Source organism: Danaus plexippus, chromosome 8 (genome assembly GCF_018135715.1).
Source record: "Danaus plexippus chromosome 8, MEX_DaPlex, whole genome shotgun sequence".
Taxonomy (NCBI): Eukaryota; Metazoa; Arthropoda; class Insecta; order Lepidoptera; family Nymphalidae; genus Danaus; species Danaus plexippus.
Window position 1 is genome coordinate 8,401,955 of NC_083542.1, and position 25,498 is coordinate 8,427,452.

General features: G+C 37.6%; 1 protein-coding gene across 1 annotated transcript in view; it reads left to right on the forward strand.

Moving 5' to 3' along the window:
• Positions 1–25,498, forward strand: part of LOC116775343 (unconventional myosin-XV) — a 56,910-nt gene that overhangs the window by 23,747 nt on the left and 7,665 nt on the right. Inside the window, exons 9-23 of the mRNA XM_032668236.2 lie at positions 1,335–1,473; positions 1,666–1,869; positions 2,674–2,803; positions 2,962–3,122; positions 3,200–3,290; positions 3,576–3,733; positions 3,911–4,101; positions 4,396–4,530; positions 4,672–4,820; positions 5,058–5,575; positions 5,768–7,947; positions 8,342–8,490; positions 8,700–8,937; positions 9,264–9,439; positions 21,278–21,693. Coding sequence (XP_032524127.2) covers positions 1,335–1,473; positions 1,666–1,869; positions 2,674–2,803; positions 2,962–3,122; positions 3,200–3,290; positions 3,576–3,733; positions 3,911–4,101; positions 4,396–4,530; positions 4,672–4,820; positions 5,058–5,575; positions 5,768–7,947; positions 8,342–8,490; positions 8,700–8,937; positions 9,264–9,439; positions 21,278–21,693 — 5,035 coding nt within the window. The remainder of the gene's footprint in view (positions 1–1,334; positions 1,474–1,665; positions 1,870–2,673; positions 2,804–2,961; positions 3,123–3,199; positions 3,291–3,575; positions 3,734–3,910; positions 4,102–4,395; positions 4,531–4,671; positions 4,821–5,057; positions 5,576–5,767; positions 7,948–8,341; positions 8,491–8,699; positions 8,938–9,263; positions 9,440–21,277; positions 21,694–25,498) is intronic.

A 25,498-nucleotide genomic window follows, 5' to 3' on the forward strand; every position in this document is an offset into this window, starting at 1 on the left:
ATTTATAAAAATATCCATATAATAAATACAAAGACCACCCAAAACTCTGTAAAGCCTGTCTTAAAATGTACATTCAATGTCAGTCGCCCACAGAACTAACAATGGTATTCAGAAAATATAATTAAAACTACATCCCACTATTAACAAACAATACAATGGCTTAGTGACACTTACAATGAGGATATTAGGTTAAGGAACTTCCGACATTTTTAAAATTGCGTAATAAAAATACTGGTCCCTTAAAGTTTGTTCTGGGTTAAGAAAAATGATTTAACAATATTTGCATTAATGAAAAAACGTATATTAAATAATAATTGTAGCCTTAGTTACTTGTTATTCAAAAGTATCTGCATGTAAAAGTCACGTCAAAATAGGTCAATTTTAACCGGAGAAAACAGAGAATTTTTTTTTTTTGTACAGAGTATACAACCATATGAATTAAAAAGCCTCTGTCTTAATTGTAAATAGACACTACTTTTTTATTTATATTTAAAAATACAGTTTTTTACTTAAACTAATTGTGGAATATAATTTAAATCGTTTAGTTAAAACCTAAAGTCGTTAGTATAGTGTGGCGATAGTATCTGTGATGCGATAAGGTCCGTTATTAATATAAACGTAACTGTCGCTGTAATGAATCAAGCCATTACTATACAGCGGTGATAAGAAACAATCATGGGCATCACAAAGAAATGATAGGACACGGTCAGAGGTCAGTCGGGGACGGACGGAACATGTTGAAAATAGTCAAGAAGTATAGTTGGAAAGGTTTTAAGAAACGGAGTTATAATGTTAAGGCGATGGTTTTGAGTGAGTTACGCTTGTAGAATTTCGTCTTTGTTCATTAAAATTGGGATAAGTATTTTTGTAGTGCTCCCTGTTGTCCTGTGTTTATCAGGTTTGAGGAACACTAATAGAAATGTCGGAAACATTACGAATAGAATAATAAAAAACGCGTTATTACAAAACTTAGTTTCATTAAAATGTGTACAATCAGAAATCTTAGCTATAATTAGTGTATTCTCGTTTCATTTGATTATGTTTTGATGGTTTAACAGCTGACGTGAACCGTGCGCCGAACTAACGAGTGATTTATGATCTATATCTTTTGTTAGAATGTGAAATTAAATATATTTTTAGAATATCGTCAATCGATACTACGTTATATTATAGTATCGTATGAACAGGGCAGTTCACACAAAAAAAAGTACCGAAATATATGCACTTGTGAAAATCTCAAAACTTTATCACTAACGTTTAAAGTCTAATAGACGGCGGGTTTGTAATAAATGAATTAATATTTTGACGAGTCACTAATAAAGTTGTGGTGTCAGTGGGAGCGGACTTCCAGCTGGGCGCGGCGCGTGTGTTTGTCCGCGAGGCGTTGCACCGCGCTCTGGAGCGGGCCCGCGCTGATAAATTAAGAGCCGCTGCGACAATACTACAGGCCAGGATAAGAGGGTACCTCGCCAGGTGAGACAGGTTTAATACATTGTGTTACAATATTTTAACTAAGTACAGCTCGAGTACGTTTTGTTAATGACTTGAATAGAGTAAAATAATCTAATCTTAATATCTTTATGTAATAGTTAAACTTTTTAAATTAATGAGTAGACATAAATACTCTTTGGATTTAATATATTTATAAAAAATATCCACTATCAGAAAACGCTACCACCAAATGCGTGAATCCGCCATACGTATACAATCGTGGTGGAAGGGTTCCAACGAGCGTCGCCGCTACGTCATCGTGAGGCGAGGCGTGGTCCGAGTGCAGGCGATCGTCCGCGGAAGACGAGCTCGTCGCCTGGCGAGGGACCGCCGGGAACAGATGAAGAGACGGCTCGAGGCGCAACAGGCGGCCGCCAAGTATGATATAAAAACATTCTAACAAATATCTAAAAATAGGCTTCGTACAGAAAATATTTAATAAATAGTCACTATATATAGATATATAAATTTGTATTAATGCAATACACCTAGTCTGGTCATAAATACTGTTATATATAAAATTCTCCTTTTTTCGACTCTTGAATTAATTTGAGTTTGGAACACTTCTATTATTTTAATAACCTCTTAGTATTGAAATTGAAAATCTTATTGAAAAATATAAATAAGTTACTATGAGAAACAGCGTATGTAATGTCTGGTTGTGAGTCCGCCTTCACAACAAACGCATCTCCAATGATACTCGTCACATCCGACACAACAAACTCTGTAAGGCATGTCTTTATTAAAGTAGACCTTCACGAGATTTGAAATACATAAGTACCTAAAAAATCTCGAAACGTTCTCATGTGAAGCCATTCTAAATTCTGAAAGGAGCATACTTCGCTCGCCTGTCGTCACCAGACAATGTTTGTTCATTAAATCGGCGAGTTTCGTAACGTCAATGTTCAGCGTCAGAGTCATAACTATAAAATTAATTCTTATAATTGTGAGTGAAAGTCGGTTACCTAGCTGCTATTACTGCGCTCTCGTACGCTGCGATACATCGATAAGCATTCGAGCGTGCATCACTCGCGATAAATCCATCACAACGCCCGCGTCTTCGCGCGCGACATTATGTACTCTGCTTCGTGATACGGAGATTATTTTAAGGCAACCCCATGTCGCACAGCCGAGGCTCGTTTGGTCTTCAGAGGTTGTATTCTTATTATTTTTTTGTTTCAGACGCCGCGCGGCCGAACAGAAGGCTAAGGCGGAGAGTCTTCAGGTTTTGGAAGTACCGGCGGAACTCGCCTTCATACTGTCCAAGATAGACGACTGGCAGCCGCCGCATGCAGACAGGAATGTTACCAAAGTATGAATGCTTTCATACCTTGCCTTTCACTTCAATCAAAATAATGCTAATTCAACTCTATTTTAAATTTAAATTAACAACATTATCCACATATATTCATGTATATTGGGCTCGTGTCATACGACGCTACATAGGTCTTCATCTCATCCGTGTAACAGGTTTCAGACGTGTTCGTCGAGGAAGAGCGCATCCAACTGCCTCGGGATCTTGAGCAGTTCGCGTTCTCCAAGTTCAGTTCCGTGTACTTCGCGGACGGCGGACAGCTCAGTCCAAAGAAACATCCCATCACCAAGCCGTTCCTGTCCAAAGCCGCTGTCAGGTGAGCGGTGACCTGTTCGTGACATCCTCGTGAGGTTAGAATAAATGTAACTTTATAAAGTGATCGTTGACTTCCAGGGATCAAGACTTCAATGACGCCGTGGCGATCTTCAAACTGATATTGAGATGGTGCGACGAGTCGGCCGCCGGGAATGAGACCAGACAAAAGGTTCGCTTATGTTCTATTCACTCCAACTTCGAGAACTTTCCATTTATTCCTCTCATGCTCGGCGATAGTCACACGTACGAAGTGAGTGATCGAATTGGTTTCGTCCTATAGTCATACCAAGATGTTTTGCTGCCAACCTTTCTTCCCTCTATCTCATTTTCATAATGAAAGTGTTTAGAAATTTTTGGCGTTTTAGTGTCTACTTTTTTTTAATAAAAAGATGCATATAACTCACAAAATATTCCATGCACCTGTTGATCTAATACCCACCACCTGTGATCCCAGGTGGTGGCGGACTACATCTGTTCCCGCGGCATCAGCTCCCGCGCTCTCCGCGACGAGGTGGTGGTCCAGCTGTGCGGCCAGGCCGGTCTGGAGCCGCGCGCCTTCCGCCTCCTCGCCCACTGCCTCGCCGCCTTCCAACCAGGACCGGCGCTTCACAAGTATACACTGTTACACAGCTGGTTAAACTGAAACGAAAATGAACATGCAACCTAATATATGAATCATTTTGTATCTGTGCATATTATGAATATTAATAATCTGTGTGCTCACTGGTACTGGAGCTTGATATGCACAAAAAAGTTTAGTACCTAAACTGAATTATATATTTCCTCCAGATATCTTATCCGGTTGATCTCCGAGCGAGCGTCCGGTCCAGAACGGAGTCGTCTTCTCCGTCTATCGTGCGGGACGGAGGCCGCGGCGGCGAGGGTGTCAGGGCTTCCGCGGCGGACTCCACCCACCCTACTGGAGTGGCGCTCCGCTGACAACGACGCACGACCGGCCATACCCCTCACCCTGTATGATGGTTAGTGAGGAGTTTGAAGTAATCGACTGACACAGAATCCTTGCAGCGGAACTTCAGAAAGAAATTACTAAAGTTCATAAAATTGCATGTCATAATGTCAATTTTTCTTAAAAAAAAAAATACTGTAAAATAAACAAATTCAGTGAATTCAAGTAATTCAAGTAATTAATAAATCGGGCTCAGTCGAAGTTTAACTTAAGTATTTCTTTCAAAAGAACATTAAATTCATAATAACCTGCTAAAAAGTAATAAAAGTGCTCCTCAACAATACAAAGACACGAAACATGTTTTCAGACACGGTGCAGACCGTGTGCGTGGAGTCGTGGACGACGTGCGAGCGAGCTGCGGCCAGCGCGCTCTCCGCCGCCGGCATTGCGAGGAACGCCAGCGGCTGGTCGCTCACTATGGAACACAACGGACAGCTCACCGGTACCGAACTGTGTATATTGATCAATACTCGCACTGACCATATGCAACTGAAACTGTGATCGGTGCGAGGTCGATGCAATCTGTTTATATTGAGAAACTAAGTGAGTTTAAAGAAGTACAGCGTGGTCGTTATGTGTACAGAGTGGGCGGGATGCGAGTACGCGTTGGATGCTATAGGAGAGATAGAGACGTGGCCGGCGCTGGCAGCGCGCTCTGAACCGCTCCGGGCCACACGAGCGGCGCCCGCGCCCCCGCCGCGCGCCTCCTCCGTGGAAGACAGACGCCCGCTGGTAATACAGATTATTATTATTACATGAAACATTAACTGGATAAAAAATGGAGCTTATAGTTGAATTTAAATCAAATAAAAATCAAAGACTAGAAAATTCATCGACTCGAATAGGTTGGAACTTGCAACCTAAAGAATTTCTCTCTCTCTTTCTTTTATTTTATATTTCCGTTTTATTTCAAGCGTTTTTGGTAAAGAAAATATTAGTGTTATTTTAAATGCGACCTGCATATTAAAGGTTCCACCGCCCGAGCCACCGAAGTCCCGATCCCCGAGCGTCCAACGCATACTCCACGAGGCCATACCCGAGAACGACTCCGAGTACACCTGGAAGATGGAGCAGGAGGAGCCGCGGGAGAGAGCGCTGAGACACCCCGCGGACTACTCCCGGAAGATATCACACGACATACTCTCCAGGGAGTCGGCCCTCAACGAGCGGTACTTCGAGCAGACGTCCGATAAAGTCAGAAGTCGCTCATTAGACAACTTGCTGGGTGATAACCCTGAACCGCAACCCTCCAAACTGACGGACCTAGGGTTGTCGCAGTCTCGCCTCAACGATCGCTATCATTCGGTGGAGAGGCTGGGAGGTGCGCCGAGTGTCTCCAGCAGTAAGGGCATCGAGCCGGAGTACGGCACGGGACGAGCTCTGCCCTCGCGGTACATTAAGTCCCAGTACGCCGGCAAGCGTGCGCCGGCCGGCTCGCAGTCAAGTCGCGCATACATCGAGAAGAGCTCCGAATTCGGAGGCGTTCGGTTAGTTTAACAATATACATTATCCGGAATATCTGGCAACATTTCATTATGCCCAGCCTGTATGTATGTAAAACAGATTTAAACAAATTAATGTTTTGACAACTTTAATGTTGTATTCCAAGCTTTTTCTCATGTTCATATTGCACTGCAAAACAAGCCTTAAAACATACTAATTACTAACTATCGTCACAGATCCTCTGCGATGTCGGATACCTCGGAAGCCCCGAGCCTGGCGTCTCATGTGCGTCGCGTCCGCGTGCCGAGTCAGGCGTCGGACGTGGATCAGTTCCTGGACGATCTGTTTTCTCCCGTCCTGGACCCGAACATCGACGAGCTGTCTGACGCTCGATCGCTGGCCGCCAGCATCAAGGGCGGCAAGGACTACAGCACGTTCATAGACGACGTCCTCTCGTGCTCCTACACGGAACAAATCGACACGTTGAACAGCAGCGATGACGTCACCAAACTCATTAAGGGCGGAGGACACGAAGATGGGAAGACGAGCAGGAAACAATCCAACGTCGACTCGGTAGACGATTACATCACTAATCTGTTCGACCCGATATTCATGAACGACAGTCTGAAGAGACTAACAGACGGTGAGGGTCTTTCGGGTGCCATTAAAGGTGGTGGCGCTACACCGCGCGGCTCGGGAGCGAACACTTCGGCGCTTAGCTTCGGTGCTATCACACTGCCGCCGTCTATGCCCGCGATGCCGGCCACTCCGGAGGCGCTGGCGGCGGCCCTGGGCTTACACCTGCCGCCTCCAGGCACGGTCGACATCAACGCGTATCACCAAAACCTACAAAGAGCTTTTCTACAGAACGCAATGGCACAGAATCTTCAAATTCAACAGCAGCTTTTGGCTCAGAATCAAGCTTTACAGACACTTTTAGCAGGTCAAGTCGTCGAACCCTCAGAATCAGCGCCCACGTCACCGGTGAGGGCGTCGACTGTAGTGCACGCACAGATACACTCGCCGCCTAGAAATTCGGTGAAGTCCAGAAGAGAATCCAATGAAAGTAGTGCTGGAGCGCCGCCCCCACCTCCGCCGCCGATGCCCCCGCCGTTACATGATATGGATCCTTCGGAGGCCAGGCCGTTCATAGACCCTTACGGGCGAGCCAAGACAGTCCGGATTGGTAAATGGCGATGGCCGCCGCCGAAGGACGCAGTGGGACAGGAGACGCCGCAAGACTTCACGAAGTTTAAAATGAGACAGGTTCAAAGGAGAGTCACGCCGCAGGCGCAGTCTAATGGGATAGATCATGAACCACCACGCGGGCGGTCGAGGTCTGAGGTCACGACTGGAATAGAATGGGAAGAATTCGAGGTCGACGGGCAAATACCAGCACACAGGGAACCACCATCACAGAGGACTGCTCGACGGAGTTTCGAAATAGGAGCTCAGAGACCATCGCCCGGAAGTGTGGGCAAATTGAAATTAAGCTCCGAGATGCGTCAAAGACTGGAACGAGTCACAGCGAATCACTCCGTCAGGAGTACTTCCTCGGCCGCTGAAACTCCTCGGACTGTTAATAAGTTGGAGGATACAAGGAAACTTATGCTCGAACGTCAGTTGGGTGGTACGATGAGGTGGGATGCGCCTCCTCCCCCGCTGCCCCCCGCGCCGCCCGGGCCCGCTCCCCCTCCCCCCATGTCACCGCCCTCCCCACCAGACAAGCCGGCACCTCCTCCGCCAGTTCCCGAGGCATCTTCAACATTCGCACAGCTCAGGCGCGACAGAGATACCTTCGGCGTCCATCAGAACATCGAAGCGGATGATCGCCACGCCTTCTTAGCGAATTGGAGCTCCAGAAGGAAAGACGACAACGAATCATCTCATGGTGACGACCTGGCGTCACGGTTCCTGACATCGGACAGGAGGGAGAGACGAGTGAAGGACGATTGGGGAGAAGAGTCCGACGGCCGCAGTTACAACGATGAGAAAAGTCACATGGAAAGGGACGAATGGGACTCGGAGTCCACGGCGGAGAACAGAAGAGACATTCACGACAACGTGTCAGGACGCGGCCCTTCAGAGATATATGAGATACATCCGATAAGAGCGGAGAGGAGAAAAGAAGACGCGGAAATAGAGGAGAGATTTGACAGAAAACGTTCTGGAATGTACGACGACTTCGACAGATTCGACGGCAGAAAGAACTCGCGAGACATGTTAGTGGGACGGACGAGAGACAGCCCTCGCTCAGATATCATATTCCCGCCAGATAACAACGACACTTTGAAGAAAAACGAGCGACCCACATTCAAGACACACATGGCGCAGAAAGAAAGGAACAGGAAGATGGAGGCTGAAAGAAGACAGTCTGTTTCAACTCACCTCACAGACAAAACAGATCTCAACGAGCGTAAGTGTCTAGTAATATATTAATATAGTTATTGTGACGCATTCATAACACGAGGTGCAGCACATACTGTAAGTACTACGAGCTATGTAGGCCTGAACGTGGTTTTTGTTAGATGTGGGTTATGTGAGACATTTATAATACATTATAACTTGCTAATATTCCTCTGGACTACAAAAATAAAAAATAAAAAAAATCCACGAAATGCAAAAACAGCGCTTGTTCTGAAAAGCTTTCATTTTCTATCGCGGTTTGATGTTCTTCTTTTCTCACTTTTGTTTTGCTGTAAACATGAGATAATTCAGCCGTTAAATAATTGTTAGGTCGTCTGCCATTAAGGATGCTTGTTGATATTCTGGAAGCGTCTGTAAGTTAACGTACTATTAAATATATATAGAGACGCCAGCACCAGCAGCTTTTCTTCCATCAGACCGCTCGTTCCTCACGTACAGTCGAGTGCCGTGGAAGCTGCGGGTGAGGAAGGAAGTCTTCACACCGCTGGAGACATACAACGAACCTGCCATACTGGATCTCCTGTACGCTCAGGTGAGTGCACCGAAACATACAGCGATCCACACAATAAAGTTGGCGTTTTCCGATACTGACAGACGGTTTAATTTATCACGTCGACTTCATAGTAATAGACGATTGGTTGAAAAATTTAACACACTATCATAAAGTCCTTTACGACTTGCACCGTTCCGTCTCTATACTCATTCACATTCCTGTAAATCTTATAAGTATTATAATTGCAGATCGTCCACGACATAACGTCTTCGAGTCCCTGTCTCCGCATCAGCGCCAGCGAGCGTCGTGCGGGCGCCGCGTGGCTGCGGACCGCGGGCGGCGCGCGCGCTGCCACCAAGCGGCAGGCGGTCGACATGGCGCGCGAATGGCCCTTCTACTTCGCCAGATTGTTCTCAGTCAAACTCCCGCCGGGAGAGAGCGCCGTGCTGGCCGTCTCCCACAACGCCGTCACAGTCGGCGTGAGAGGTGAAAACAAGCGTCTTATATGTAACAACACATACCATTACTGTTTCTTTTTTATTATTTAAACATTATTAAACCTCAAACAGAAAACAGAATGAACGAAATACTATTTACCTTCCAAGGCGAACGACGTCGCAGGAAATTATAAATCGTTTCAGAGAATTTTAAGTTCCTAACTCACACATCGTTCTTCAGCATGAACGGAACAGATCAGGCTCACCAGTCACCAGACACCACGAACCGCTCCGTATAGAGTGTGACTACGTACGACCGCGTAACAAAAGCATCGTATATTGCAGAATAAAATAAGCAGGTCATTACTATCCCAGGTCCCAGCGGTTTGGTAGTCCGTCGCTCGCTGCCCCTGTCCGGCCTGAGGGCGGCGGCTCCCTCCGCGGGGACCCTCCAGCTGTCTCCCTCCAGGGACCCTCCCCTCACCCTCCACGCACCGCTCGCCCACCACGCACACGCTCTCATCGTAGAATTCGCCTTACAATACTCACAGGTTAGTACAATAGATAAATATAATATTCTGTTTTCAAAGAAAACAAAACGAAAAACTACCATTAAAATATGTCTGGCAAATAAATAAATGTCTATCGAGAATTGATTGAATTGAACTCGCCTAACAATCAGTCGATAGACAGACATTATTTTATCTGGATTGGAAATAAACCTAGGAGAAAGTCCTAGAAATACTCAACTGCATAACTTCTGCACTCGGATAAAGATACGTTAATGTGTATGTTCCTCCTAAACCGGAAATTTCAATAAATAAATGTTTTCTCATCGATAAGGAAATTCAATATATTAAAGCATTAAGTGTAATACAACCTCACAATATATATGTCATACGGTTTTAAAAGTACATCTGAATAAAGTATCAGTATTTGGAGGAAAGCAATAAAAAAATTGATAATCGTAATGTTTATCGATATTACGAACAAAAATATCGATTTTTACGATTCTCGTCTGAGTTAGGGTTGAACTAACGAAGTGAAACACACAGACCTGTCTCGAACTTTCCTTTGACACATTATAAATATACTTTTCGGTGCCACCTCAGAATTAAAACAATTATCAAATTTTGTAATTCGTGATGAATTCCAGGGTTTCACATAATTTTTTCATATTAGTAAATTATTTGTATTTTAATTAACTAATAAACGGGGTGCTTGATACTGAATGTTACGATCATTGTAGTGGCAACTCTCTATGAGGGGAGAGATATGAAGTGTAGTCAATGCAGCCCACGCTTTTTACTCTGAATTATATTATTCTGTTGGTAACTTAAATTTGATTATAATTTTATCTTGATGTGATTGACTATGAATGATCGTGTGACCTTATACGACTGTTATATAATTTCTTTGTAATTGAAAATTATTTTCAATTTTTTTGTTCGGTTTAGTTATAAAGGCATATTTTTTTCAAACTAATTTTTAACTGCAGACATGCGCAGACCGCGCACTAGCTCTATCTCTCTCGCTCCACTACAGAGGATCTATCAAAGAATTCCTTAATCCTTGCGGTCCTGATAAGGATAATGGAAATCTATTATCAAATTCTACAGTGTCATCGGTCCTTGACACGTATGCAAAGTTTAACATTCTTCAGAACTCTAGAAACCGGTGAAAATTAAGCTCAAAAATTCCGCTACATACATACGTATAACTTAAGCTAATAAACGCGGGCTAAAAATATTGAAACGAGCGGAGACTTGAACTCGTAACTCATGCATGCTAGTCGCTTTTCCAATTGCACTCTCGTGTCTCGGACCAAGTCTATGAATTCAGCATGCTACAGATTTATCATTTATGTTAATTTTTATTAATTTTGTTTGTATATCATAAGGTTTTATAAGTCGGTACATTAATAATTACGTTTCAAATCGCCATATTTAATTTTCGTTGCACTTCAACACGACAATACTGATGCAAAACCTCATTATGTCGTTGCTGAATCCGTATATAATTGTATAATTTTGCGTAACTAAGATTTATTAAATATTTCTTTCAGTTTAAGTATCCGATTAAACATCGTGTTTATGTTTATCGATTCCGCTCTCGATGGTTGTTCTCGTCAATGGTTTTCTCACCACGAACAAATCATATTTTTCCGGCAAATTCTTTTGACAGCTAAATGATCTAGAATATTGTTTATGTAATCGCAATGAATAATCTCCATGTAACGAGATCGAAGACTTTCGCCAGTATTCATAAAAAAGATAATATAAATATTTTTCGGATAATACTACGCGAATTTTATTGTATTGAAAACTACATAATCCCGAAGTTTCGGTTACTCACCAGCAGCCGTGATCACGGGCAGACGAGATTTTTTTAAATCTCCGTGCATTAACTTCCGCATGAAAATAGTTACGTAGTTACGGTATCACGTAAGATGTCTAACCATAAACTGCAGTGCAATTACATGTCTAATTAGTACGTAATTGAAACGGTTATTTAAGGCGCTGTTTCCTCGCTGGAGTAAGTATCAACCGTGCCATGAACAGTAGATACGAGAAAAAGTCCAAATCTATAAAATATCCACCACATATAAAATATTATACGAAACATTAGATTTTGTTGATAGTTTTTTACGTTTATTGAAACAATCAGCGTACCTATATTCAAATTTATATGTAGTACAACTATTTGTTAACGCGCATTTATTACGTAAATAATGAGATATCATTGCATTTTTTTAACATAATTTAACTTTACGTATATTTTCGAAACATATACATGAATTAACGTATCCATGCCACAAAACAACGTAGAAGGCTCCGTGTCCGGACAAGTGGTGTTATCAAATCAATCAGGAACGCAATCACTATCTGATTTCAAAGCGTCACAGCCGGCAAACTTCGTTCACCGTTAGCCTGGTCACTACCCAGCCTTTAAATGACCACTTTTAAAGATATTATTAAAACAAATACGTGATTAATTTAATAAAACATAAACTAGTATCGCATCGTCAATTTTCATGATTTACTAACATTATTATGTAAAGAATTTTGATTTAAATTATCATAAATATTTTCTCACTTTCCCTTCGATGTGGGCCGTGCTTACATATGCACAATTTCACTGTAATGAGTTATATAAAGTAAGTAGACCAGTTAATCCGCTCATTTATATACTTAGGGTACATATATTAGTATATAGTATGACTACTACTGCTAGTAGACTACTGGTAGTAGATAGTAGTAGATAGTATGACTACTATATACTGATATTGTACCCTGGATGTCAATCCCGTTGTTTGTAATACCCATACTTTACCAGTGTATACATAAATTATAATTGTTTTGTACATAATAGTTCAAAAGAGTCCTAATTTTTTTATGTTTCTCATTTTGGGTCCGTTTAGAAACGTAATATCTGTTTAGAAATGTAACACAAAAAGTTATTCATATTGAAATACCGTGTTCACTATACTTTTGTTTTTGTTTGTTGATTATTATTTTTTTTTTAAATATAAGTTTAATGAATTAATTTACAATCAACAAGTTTGTTAGATATTATTTGTTTTAAGCTTTTTGATTATTTTGATTAAACTAAAGTTATCGGATGTTACTCCGAGTTTTTATAATGTTACAACTACATAATACCCACGTTTCGGTTGCTCTGCAGCAACCGCGATCACGGGCAGCGAGATGAAAGTGTGATTTTGATTATTGTTAAATTTTTTTGTTCACGTACGCGAAGATGAGGTTTTTAAAATGTTAAAATCTTTACAATTCATTTGTTTTTCACTGGCACCTGGAGATATCGCTAACATTGCTGAACTGAATTCTCATATTTTAAGTTAAAGTAACCTCCATATAAATAGCATTTCTCGTTGTATCTCTATCGTAAAACGTTTTTCTAATCATTCATTACTAACGCTAATGAACAATTTGAAATCACTTATCAATACAATTCACTTCAAAACAAACCTCCGTGACAGTACCAGCACGCGTTAACACATAGTGTCAACATGTCAGAGCTTTCAATACACCATAGCGAGCGCTCAGTCGCCGAGTGCCCGCGCGTCCGCGCGCACCATGCCGCGCCCACGTCTCTCTACCGCCATGAGAGATAATTGGCGCCACTTACAGCGTGTGTACGGCCTTGAGGTCGAGGATGATTTCCATCCTCCCAGACGAGCCCCCAGCTTAGACTCGCTTATCAATTCCTCCGAAGGCGCCTCCAGCAATGATGCCTCCGCCCCCGAAGATTCCGATTCTGGGGCCGACACTCGTGATCCCGAACCTTCGCGACGTAAAAAGTGCCCCCAGAGTTTCTCGTCCTCGTCTAGCGGTCACATGGAGACGATTCACGAAGAGACTACGGAACCCAAAGTGTCCGTTAAGGAGATCCTCGCCCGGTTCGAGAATTTGACCGAAAAGACGGACGTAAGTCTATCGAAACAGTGTCAATGTACCGAAAAATTATAATTTATCAGCAGCTGATTTCCATAATCTTCATATTTAATCAATTATGCATATCGAATTGGAACATTTGCGTTATTTGAATTGGCTTTAAAGTAATATTATTGTGTCGTCAATGCATTTCCGTACGTGAATTTCGTATTGTCATGTTTGTTTAAACTTTCTGATGGCTTTCATAACCGCATGACGGTTGAATATTAATTAAATTTGTAATAAAATAAGAAACATCAAAAGTATTGGAAATAACTTGGACACAGCTATTTATTATTTTATATCTACAGTGGCATTCAATGATACGAATGTTTGAAACAATTAGAAAATTATTGTTTAGAAATTTTTCGTCGGTCAAATCTTAATTCATTGTTTGGACAGATCGATCCTGTGTGTTTTTAGCCTTTAAATTTATAATTTATTATTTAAAAATATGTTAAATTGTAATGAAAACACTATAAACAAATAATTTCTAAGATATGCGCGTGCTATTACTGATATGACTGATATTATTCTGTTAACATTCCTACAAGTTATAGTTTTGTTCAAACAAATTAATTATTCTTCGAGTATATTAATCAAACGGTTTCAGAGAAAATTCATCTGAAAGTACCGCTCAGATCACTGTACTGCGATCTCACACCGTTAGCACTTAATGACATTCCCCAACCATTATTTAATCATTACTTTAAACACCTGACGCACGATGGTATCGCGAGACCACATGACCCTTCACTGGTCAAGGTATACCGCTTTTTGATTACAAGCCGACGTATCTCTAACACATTGACATAACATTAAAGTCAATTTACGACAGAGCTCAGACTTTTAACAAAGTCTTTAAATAAGTCTATAATGGAACGAGAAATTAGTATGTTCCACTTTTCTAACAAACTTCACATACCTTATATTGTTAGTTTTATATTCTATTGATTTAACCACGACTTTATTCATCGTAATTCGGTTGGGAAACAACTTAAATTATTATTATTATTGTAAAGTTTCATTAAAAGGAGTCCTTTAGTAAAAAAAGACAATAATTGTCACAAATTTTTGTTTCTCTGAGAGAATAAACTAACAAGAAAAGCTTACAAACATAGTTTTTTTACGTTTAACATCTCAAAAATGCAATATATTGTCCTCTGTACCATTAGACGCAGCAACAAAAATCAAGTAACATTTGTGTTTATCCTCATAGATAAAAGTTTTAGTAATTCCAAGTAATGTAAGCATGTAGTTGTCAACAATGGTTACAGGAAATAATTTCTTTATAGTACACTGGCGGGTGAAAAAACTATCACACAATGTGTTCAACTGTATAGAGAAAGTCGGATTAAATAAGCGACTAATACTTAGTACACGAAATCTAAATTACTTTTAAATTAAAAAAGAAATGCCAACTTAAAAAAAAATATAATCACTTGAAGAATATTTACAGTAAATAAGGCCATGATTTATTTATTTTTAATTAAACAACTGTTTTGACATTGTCATTACAAATCAAACCGGCGCGACGCGTGATCCGCGATGCGCCGGCGACATTCGCGCCAATCGGACCGTGTTTCCGTTTCCTAATGTTACATGATGATAGTCCGTGTGAATTTTGCTTTATTTCTTTTTTTCTCTATGGTTCCTCGTTATGATGTTTGATGGAATCTTCGTATAATGTTTTGTCGTCTGACATAATAATGTCATGAAATCACTCGTTTAGTGTTTATTATTTATTAGAAACTCTTTTTTGTTTATATATAGTTTATATAATGATATTATTTTCACGTTTGTTCTTGTGTAGACAGAAACGTACTTGAATATTGAACTAGTTATTTCTTCTACAAAAAGTAAAAAGATATTAATACAAATATGCGTAAATATTTTAAACTGCATAGCACCGGTAAAACAATACTCTAAGGAGTGTATTTACAAGTGATACTCCAACAACTCAACTCAACAACTCAAGTACAATACTAACTCCGATGATACTTCGACAATATTCTTACCGTGAAGGATACAAAGCTCTTAATGTAGATATTGCAGTCTCTTTTACAGTCAAAATAACTCACTCTGCCGCTTTTACTTTTATGAATTATAAATAATAAATCGCATTCGCTTCATTGATAACAGCCTCATTTCTGCATGTCCCAAGTTTTTACGAGCAGATAAAAATCATTCGCGATTTCAAACTTACCGTTATCTCGATTAAGAGCGCCATGATAGTTCGATTTACTAGGCCTGGTCATTTGTGTCCGTAATACTGATATTCTGATATTAGACCACTAGAACACTTAATGAAACATGGGCAAGAAAACTTATTTGTGCGACATTTAATAACGTTCTCTGGATTTTTTAGATCACATCAATAAAAGTGATATATAGCGAAAATGTTTGACACTATTCTTTATTATTAACATCGTATATATATATATATTTTTTTTTTTTTTTTTTGTTTATGTTTTTTATCTTTATATCATGTATCGAGTCCCTATTCTATGGACACCTGTCATTTGCCATACTAAAGATGGTTACGTCACCTGTCGGCTAACCGACGCGGCGCGGTGGTTACTGAGCCGTAGTTCCTAGCCACTATCCAACGATACACTCCATAACGTGTGTAGCGAAGCTTCGTTAATGTTTTAACTATCGGTGAAAACGGGAACATAGCCGTCTATTTATTTAACATTAATTTATGATGACAGTTTAGGCTCGACTCGAAGAATATAGTACATTTTGTATACCCGCCTTTATAGAATAAAAAAAATGTGCCTTTAAAATAATTTCTACAGTAAATAACAGACTACCGCTATTATTTCCCTCGTTTTCTACTGTCAATGTCAGTTTTCTTCATACGAAAAGAGTCAAGTAGAGGGCCCACGCAGTAATTGACAATTTCGACTCAACTAATTGTTTTGATCCGAACGAGAGCGTGACCGCTAACTTTCATTTGTAATAAAACCTTTAAAACGCCGACACATTAATGGCAATTAGAACTAAAATATCTTTAGATAATTTAAAGCACATGACTCAAAATTCTATTATAAACTTTTAGCTGCAAGCAAATATTTGACTTTAATTTGAAAAAATTAATGATAACTGTGCATGACCACATTAACTCTGTAATATCAGCAATTATAATGTCCACAATCGTCATTAGGATGAACGGTGGTAGGTCATGGCCTCCAATTCACATTGTTACTGAAGTATGTTGTCAAATTATACATAGACAAGATCATAAAATACGTATTAATTTTTTTATGTATGTTATGTGATGATTACAATGTTTATATTTTTAAATGACTTTAAGCATTCAATAGGTATTCAATAATTACGGTTTACACCCTAAAAGATAACGTTAAGCAACCCTGTGTAGAAAGTAAAACTGCTAATTCAGGCCTGTCATTCAACTGTCAAAAAACGTTGACATTTGCAAAATATTCCACGATTCCAGTGCGAATGAATCCATAGCATTTAAAAATATATATTTAGCCTACCTGTTTTATCTGATTTGATTATTTAATTAAAGTTGCTGGAAGTGTTTAAGCGCTTTTTCTGAACGTGCATTTAGATTCTGTTATAATTACTTTTGATTGTACAGAAGATATATAAAAGTCCAAATTAGTTTCATGTTGAAAACGTGATAAGAATTTAGCATCTTTTTTGCTTACTGCAATTTTGCTGTTAGCATTGTTAAGAATTAAAATATATCCATCATGAAAACATCGCGTCATTGTCAAATAAATGTGTGAGATAATTTGCCATGGCGGAACATCCATAGTCTATAGTCTATATAATGTAAATTAAACTCTATGGTTGCGTGCAAGGCCAACAACAAACAACAATACATGCTGGATGATATAAATGTAACGAACACAATCCACTCACAACAATGAAGCGTCCGAACAAAACAATAATACGATGAGATAAGGCAAAGCTACTTGTTGTAAAACAATATTAGGTTCTGCAACTTATTGCATTTTAATAACAACGCCATCTTACAGCAGATGGATAAATCATTCGAAGGATGCAGTAAAACTATATATTATTAGCTGAATACATATGAAATTATATATTCTTCTTACAATTAGATTAAAAAGATAAAGTTTTATTCAAAACTTTTTTTATTTTTTTATAACAACACAAAATTGTACGTGAATATTGTGCCATCATTTCTATCATAAAAAGTATTTGTTGGCCGAATAATGTTAAGCTGTTTAAAAGCTATGCGTTGTTGCCAGATATAAAAAAAATAAAGCCAATTGTTTGCATTACTCACAAACTCATCGTTGTATATTTGATATTAGTAACTATTACCTCATAGGTTGTGGCTGTTACATATACAATACATGTTATAACAATAATTTAAAAGCGTTACGAAGTGAAATTTTTCTTATTACTAACACAAAAACATCTATCAAGCTGCCTGTAACCGTTACATAACGTATTCACAAATAAATTAGATTTTCAACTTTTATACGGCTTTGTGATATATTAAAATTATATATAAAGTACTTACCCGTGAAATAACAGCGATGAGGAAATAATAAAATTATAAATTTTTTTTTACTGTGAAATACTTACTAAACAATTTTATTTTAAAATATTAATGACAGAAAACTGTCAAGACGTTCGAATGTAAATTACAATAGTAGCAGACATTTTTGTTAAAATATACTTAATTATAATTATGAAAATAATAAGATATGAATATATCGGCGCAATTCCTTTTATTTGAATAATCAATAACTGAGGGTAGTTGAAATTATCAGGTGTCACCCGCGTAACCACCTGCGTTGGTGTAAATAGAGGCGAGAGTACAGATTACAAGGGATCGGATCTTTTCGACGTAAGGTGTTTGTCAAATCGTCTACGAGATTACCTTCAAGAGTCTGAGATCCTGACTACATTCAAGAATAAAGTCATCGGTGACGTCAGTTATGCTGACGTCACTCTTTCAAAAAACGACAAAGTGCTCCTATTCCAACAAATATAAAACAATCCTGAAACTTAATAATGACACAAAATAACAAGAACGCATTCTTGAGATAGGATTTATTAATATTTGTTATTTATGAGAACCTTAGTGTGTTATGTTATAGTAAATGTACAAGTCTATTAATCACATATTCTCCTAAATAACCATGATAGATTACAGGTACATATGGCGTGTGTTATTTTTAATGATATTGCTACAATTTACACTACAGTTGTAACGGTTTTGATTCAGGGCGGGGCCGAGTTTAGCACCGTTTGTTATCTGTGGAAAAACAAGTCATTGGTGTAAGTCGGACGCCATGTTTGTAAACTATGCATCTGGTTAGTTACTTCAAGGTCAAATATAATATGTTCCGTGACATTACAAAGAAAACAATCGTTGTGATAATCTAACTATTAATAACTTATTTTTGTGTTTGTTTTTTTTTTTATTTTGTTCTCTAAATTGGATGCGTGTTTTACTATCGGCGGGGCGAAACGAATTCTTGGTTAACAGTAATGTAGCTTCTGTAACTGACGTGGAATTAAGACATCGATTATATTAATTATAAATGTATATGACAATGGCATCGATTGCATTTTAATTTTTCGTTTCCTACATAAGCTGAAACTTACATTTGTCATACTAATAATGATTTATTATGACGCGGAAAGTATCGTTTAATGGGAGTATCGATGACAAGTTTTAATGGCTTAGAAAGTGCTGTATCGGACATTATAAAATAATTATAATATATGATCAGTCAGTTATAATATGCTCTACATTAAAGTTGTGTTAAAAATATAACAAAGTTTTTATCAGCGAACGAGTCTGTATTTCAAATGTATGACAGAAGCAATTTTCTGCGTTGCGAGTTCCTGCTGAAAGTATTTAGACCACCCATATTATATATATTTTACCAAAATCGACATATAGTCATTAGTTTAAAGTTCAAATTCGAATGGAAATAAATAAATAACAGGTATTTTAACTTAAATTCACGATGTCCACGGCATGAATATTTATTTATCGCTATTAGTACCATCTTGACATACTTACACTCAGCATACTGCCAGATTCTTTTTTAAAGTAAGCTTTAAATTTCTCGAATTTATTTATATGACATTTACTACATATTTATTTTTACAGATGCTCATTTTTTTTTGCATTTAAAAAATACAAGAAATATTACCAACGTAATACCGAATCCGTGTAGTGTAAAATATAAACGAATTTTTTAATTACTTCAAGCTTCATTCGGAAAACAATTTTTTTATTAGTGTAAACTATAGTTGTCAATGTGTCAATATCACAAGCAATATGGCGGTAAATTGTAAATCTAATGCTCCCATAACCAGGTGCGTGTTTCCTACATTTCAGGAGTAACAAATTCATTCGCGCCAGTACAGAGTATATCTTAAACATATACGATCATCACCACAATAGACCCTGTCTATTGTGCCTACATACACTGTATTAGTGTTGAGTTAGACTAGAAAATAGTCTTTATAATTAATAATAATTTATTTATTTTTCTGCTTTCTAAAATTTCCTTTCACGTTACATTCATTTTATTTTTTCACCAATTATATTCTAAAGTTTAGCATCTTATGGATTTGGGTTCTTCGGACACAAAAAAAAGTTGCGTTATTCAAAATTACATTAAAATATCAATCAAATCCATGATTTAGTTTAGTTTAGTTTAGTTAGATTTAACCTTAATATGATTTAGTCGCAAATTCGAAATATCAGCAGACTGGCCATTAGTATTGGTATAGATCTATTCTTGCATCTGAACATTTAATGTCTGATGATTTTTTTTTAATATCTCATTAGTAACGGACACGATATAAATATTTATAAAATGCCACAAGTGATGCGCAACGAGCGAGCGCATACCGTGCGCGCCCGCGACTGAAGACTGCAGCGCCGTGTTAGCAGTTAGCACTGAGTGACCACTTCTGTATATTATTACCAATAATATTGAAGGTCAAATCAACGACATTTTTGTTGGATCATTAGACATTTGTGACAGTGTATCGATGCAAGAAATTTACAGTTTAAAATGGAAAATTTATACGACGTTATGCGAACGCTCAGTCGGAAGACTTTGAAAAGAAAACAGGTAAGGGGTTGGCATTGTAGTTTAAACAATTGGAAAAAAAACGTCTTAATCGTAAGTTGACTTTCAAATAAAAATAAGTTCTTCATCAAGTACTTTCAATGTTTTCAATTTTAATTGCTTGACGTAATTCTTTTTTTTTTCAACTAAAACTTTCCTATTTCATATATAACTTATAACGACCGTTTTCGACGCAAGTTTTGGCGTTCCACGGATAAAACAATGAAATTAGGGTTAATAATTCCATATCTAACATCAAAGATACGTTAAGAATAAAATTTACTTCGTATTTTCAACTAAGAGGAAAACTTTTTCAATCGTTGATAATTATCTGTTGGTAACGTTAAAATGTATGCAGTTAATTGTCTGCGTGTGCAAAGAGAGCGTTTTGCGGAACGCGTTTTTTTATAATTACTTAAAATTATCACAGAACTCTTACATCTTTTATTTCTTTTCAAAGAAGGTTTGTGTTTAATTAAATAATATATAAAAAAAAGTCGTTGTGACAATGTTTAGATAATATATTTTTCATACATCTAAAAATATACATGGTAACATTATTGCCATACTTTCCTCAAGTATCCACACGCGACAATAATGACACCAAACATTATATATGTATAAATATAATAAAATATTTTATTCACCAATTACAGTTATTATAATACAATGTGCTGAATACACATACCTTGCTAATTCAGTTGAGTTCAACACGCTTTCTAGCGCGTCCGCTGCTAGGAACGTCTCAACCAATGACGTTCCTTATTTTATTAGAAAACTAACAACTTTATTATATGGTCTATAAATTTATATAATGTTCTTCCAGATCCAACAGAAGCCGACTGTTAACGGAGTATCGAGCGGAAAGGAGAAGCAGGAACGAGAAACGAGAGAAAGAGATGTCCGGGACACTAGAGAGCCCAGAGAATCCCGGGAATCCAGAGAGTCCCGAGAATCGAGAGAATCCCGGGAGTCGAGAGAGTCCCGGCAATCGAGAGAATCCAGGGAAATACGACAATCAAGGGATGAATCCGAAATGGACTTGCGAGAGAGAAGGGGACAGACATCGTCGCCGGTATCGAGGGAGAGAGAGAGGGATAGAGATAGAGACAGAGAAAGAGATAGAGATAGAGAAAGGGAGAGAGATATGAGGGATGAGAGAAGGGATCAGACCACACCACAGCATGACGGCCGGCATCCACTTCTGCAGTTCGCCGTTGACCACTTCCGGCAGAGTCCCGAGTGAGTACCCGTTTAAATAAGTGGACAATACAAGTTATTAATAAGTGCATAAATTAAAACTATTATACAATATAGACATTTAATGTCTGTTTCGCGTGAGATCCAAATATTATTAAAACCTTAATTTCTGTTTTCGACGTTATCTTCAACGCCCCTCATAAACTCGTATTTAATAAACTAGCCAAGCCTCGCCACTTGGTCCGCGCAAAATAATATTTCTAACATTTTAGTAGCCTGAGTTTGATTATAACATCAGCTTTATGCCAGTGAAGGCCTCGTTGAAATAGGTCAGACGTTTCAGAGATGAGGCAGAATAAATAGACAGACGGAAGAACCGTTTGGTAGAGTTAATAACATGTATTTATTAAAAAGCAACTATTTTAATATTAAAACACACATTGCATTTTTTTTTATTTATATAGATATGAATGGATTGCAATTCTACATCTTTCCTTTTTGACATCAGGAATTGCATTAAACATTAATTATAATTACCTCACATTACGTCGCAACAGGTCACTGACCTCACCTACATTTTAACATAACCCATTGTTATATCATATTCGCATTAAGTGTCTCTATTGTATTATAAGTGAAAATTGCGTGACTAATCTTTCGGGGAATTCATCTATTTCTGAATTTCCGTAAGCCAAATCAAGTTATAATGTTAATGGAACATACTCAACACGTTACTTCGTGATTTCTGAATATTTTAAGAATATTTTTTCACGATAGAGTAATAGTTTTCAATAATTAATAGTAGCTAGGTAATGGAATTCCTAAGACTTACATCAAAATAAAATGTATGCTATTCCGTATCGTTCCCGCCAAAACACAACTTTTATATGAAATCAGCTGACACAGACGATAGATGGCGCTGCTTGTTTGTTTTCAAAAAAAAAATGCAAATTAATTCGTTTCTTCCCGAGTTTAATTATAAAGTCCCTTGAGTCGAAAAGAAAAATTAAATATAAGTAGTGTTGTCATATGAAAATATCATGAACACCGAACTTTCGTGCGATGTCACGATGCGATCCATCTACAGCCATCTAGCGGAAATGAAAATGATCAACTACGGACTTCATTACTAGCGACATCTATTGAACAAAGTTCGAATAAAAATTGTTGTATTATTTATTGTTATAGAACGTTTAAGATTTAATAATAATTTTCGAGACATAATAACTTTAATAAATTATTATCTAACAACACGTCATTATTTACGAAACTCCAAATTGTAGTGCCTTATCAAAGGACATATCCCTTTTACAAAAGAACTGAACTCCCATGTCTTCGAATATTTGTATATTGCAAAACGATATATTGGTAATACCAAACGGCGCTCCGTCATCATCGTTACACTGCATAGATGCTGACCGCTGTATGATGTATCATCCAATCACTCTGTGATACCGTGAAATAATGAGATCTAAGATTTTCGCGAGTATTCATTTAAATGAAACTAGTGTTATTCGGATTTACTACGCGGATTTTATTTAGGTGTGACATCTCGTCTGCCCGTGTGATCACGGTTGCTGCAAAGTAACCGAAACGTCGGGATTATGTAGTTTTTAAATAATAAAATCCGCGTAGTAAATCCGAATAACACTAGTTTCATTTATACCGTGAAATACTTTAAATGATAATAATTTTGTTAAATTAATCTCCATTTTACATCAATCTTTGTTTTGTTTTGTCCGCTACTTTAGACGGACTACAAGCGTGCGAAAACTAATGTTATTGAATTCTCAAACTAAGCTTTTGTGAATTCGGTTTTCAAAAGACTAACTACAACGTTTGCTTTTTTCTGAATTATTACGATTTTCGTAGACTGCAGTAATCTAAACTTATAATTTTAGAGTTGTTCTTTTATTTTGAGAACGTGGGCATCGTGGATAGACATCAAAACTTATATTAAGTGACATAGGAAACAAAATTTTATTAAAAAAAAAAAAAACAACAAAACAAAAAGCATTCCATAATTAGCTGAATAATCTGTTTCTGAACATTGTTCTGTAATGGCAAAAGCGTGGTACTTTTGTATTTGCATTCAATGTACGCCGTGAGGAATCCGTAAAACTACTTTTATTTCTATAATTACTGACCTAGGGTTGTTCTGAAACTGTTTTCGATATCGATATGACCAAAAATCCGTATGTTACATGCCTAGAAGTATACTTTCCCTTTGACGAACTACATATCCAAAATAAAAAGCGTGAGAAATTAAACCGATCCTATGCAATAAAGCGACAATGATTCTGTTTGTGAACGAATGTTAAATTGTTCCACTTTAAAAGTTTATTTTCATACGTTATTCAACTTATATTATCGGTGTCATTGTGAAATTAGTGTACTGTCTACTAACAACAATAGTCCATAAAACAAAGATGTTCAGCCCTGTTCAGTCCTACTGAGAACATCGTTGGCGCGGAACGCACCACACTTGTCGTGGGAGTTGTTACTATACTATAGAACCGTCAGTCATGCCGTGTGCTGCCGCAGCGAGGCTAACGCATCGACTGCAAGTATCAGGCGAAATTTTGACATAATATATATAGATATTTTTAAGGCCAAGGTTGCATTCTATTCATCCTAAACATTATCCTTACAGTCAGTGTAGTGCAGATTTTTTTTTTGTTAAAAATAAGGGATAAATGTATTCACGTTTCCCTTAAACCAGTGTTATGTGGTATTTTGTAGTTTCTAGGATAATAAGTGATTGTGACAAACCAATTAAAAAATATTTTTGTAAACAGTAGGTACAGTAATATAATTTGATTATCCAAAGACATCCGTTAATGCGTAAAGTTACTAACTTGAAAAAAAATGTATTTCTCATACGAAGTAAAAGTATCTGACTACAAAATCATTCGCATATCAACTGTGTTGCAAATTCATTTTAAAATAATAAATCCATAACATTCAACACAGATTAAAAAAGTATATTAAACGTTTACATTTGGATTCCAAAACTTAATAAATACCTAACACTATCGCTTAGCATCTTAGTTAGGATGTAAAATTTAAAAAAAAATCACTACTAATTACTTATATTCGGGTCATTTTTAAACGGTTATTAATATAATTTTTTTTTTGACATGTTTATAACAATGACAGTCAATGAAGGCCACATATGATTTTTCTCTATTCAAAATAGTTATTTCTACTTTTTTTTTCAACTGGTAGTTTTACATAATATTAGAAAACTGTTTTTTTTTTCTATCTTTTAACACCTAACTTTACAGTACATTTTATTTGCAAACTCTCTTCGAACAAAAAACAACAGACAAATAACTTATTTGTGTGTACACAACCTGCTATAAAAAAGAATAACAATACCTTTCTTTAAGTTCACTCTCAACTGGTCACACACGTTCCCTTTGTGATTATTTTAATTTTACTATCAAACGACAATATTCAAAATCTAATCGTCATTAATTTCGATAAACACACATCACCAGCACCGTACTCACAGCTGATTCGCTAATAAATTAATTCACTATTTACTAATTAAAACTTATTCTCTTGCGCTTAGAAAGACAAATGACAATATTCAATAATAATAAAATGGCGAAAAAAATATATGAACAGTTTACCGACCAATCAGAGAGTCCCGTTTCATTTGTCAATTGACGGACTTTCTACGAAATTTTAAATGAAAAAAAGCATGTAGTGCTTCTCGAATACAACTCAACATATGTTTTCGCACACACACATGCAAACATTTCTGCATACAACCGAGATTTGTAGATCGTCCTTGAGAATTTTTGTATGGAAAATAAGCACGGAGTAGTTGAGCCTACCG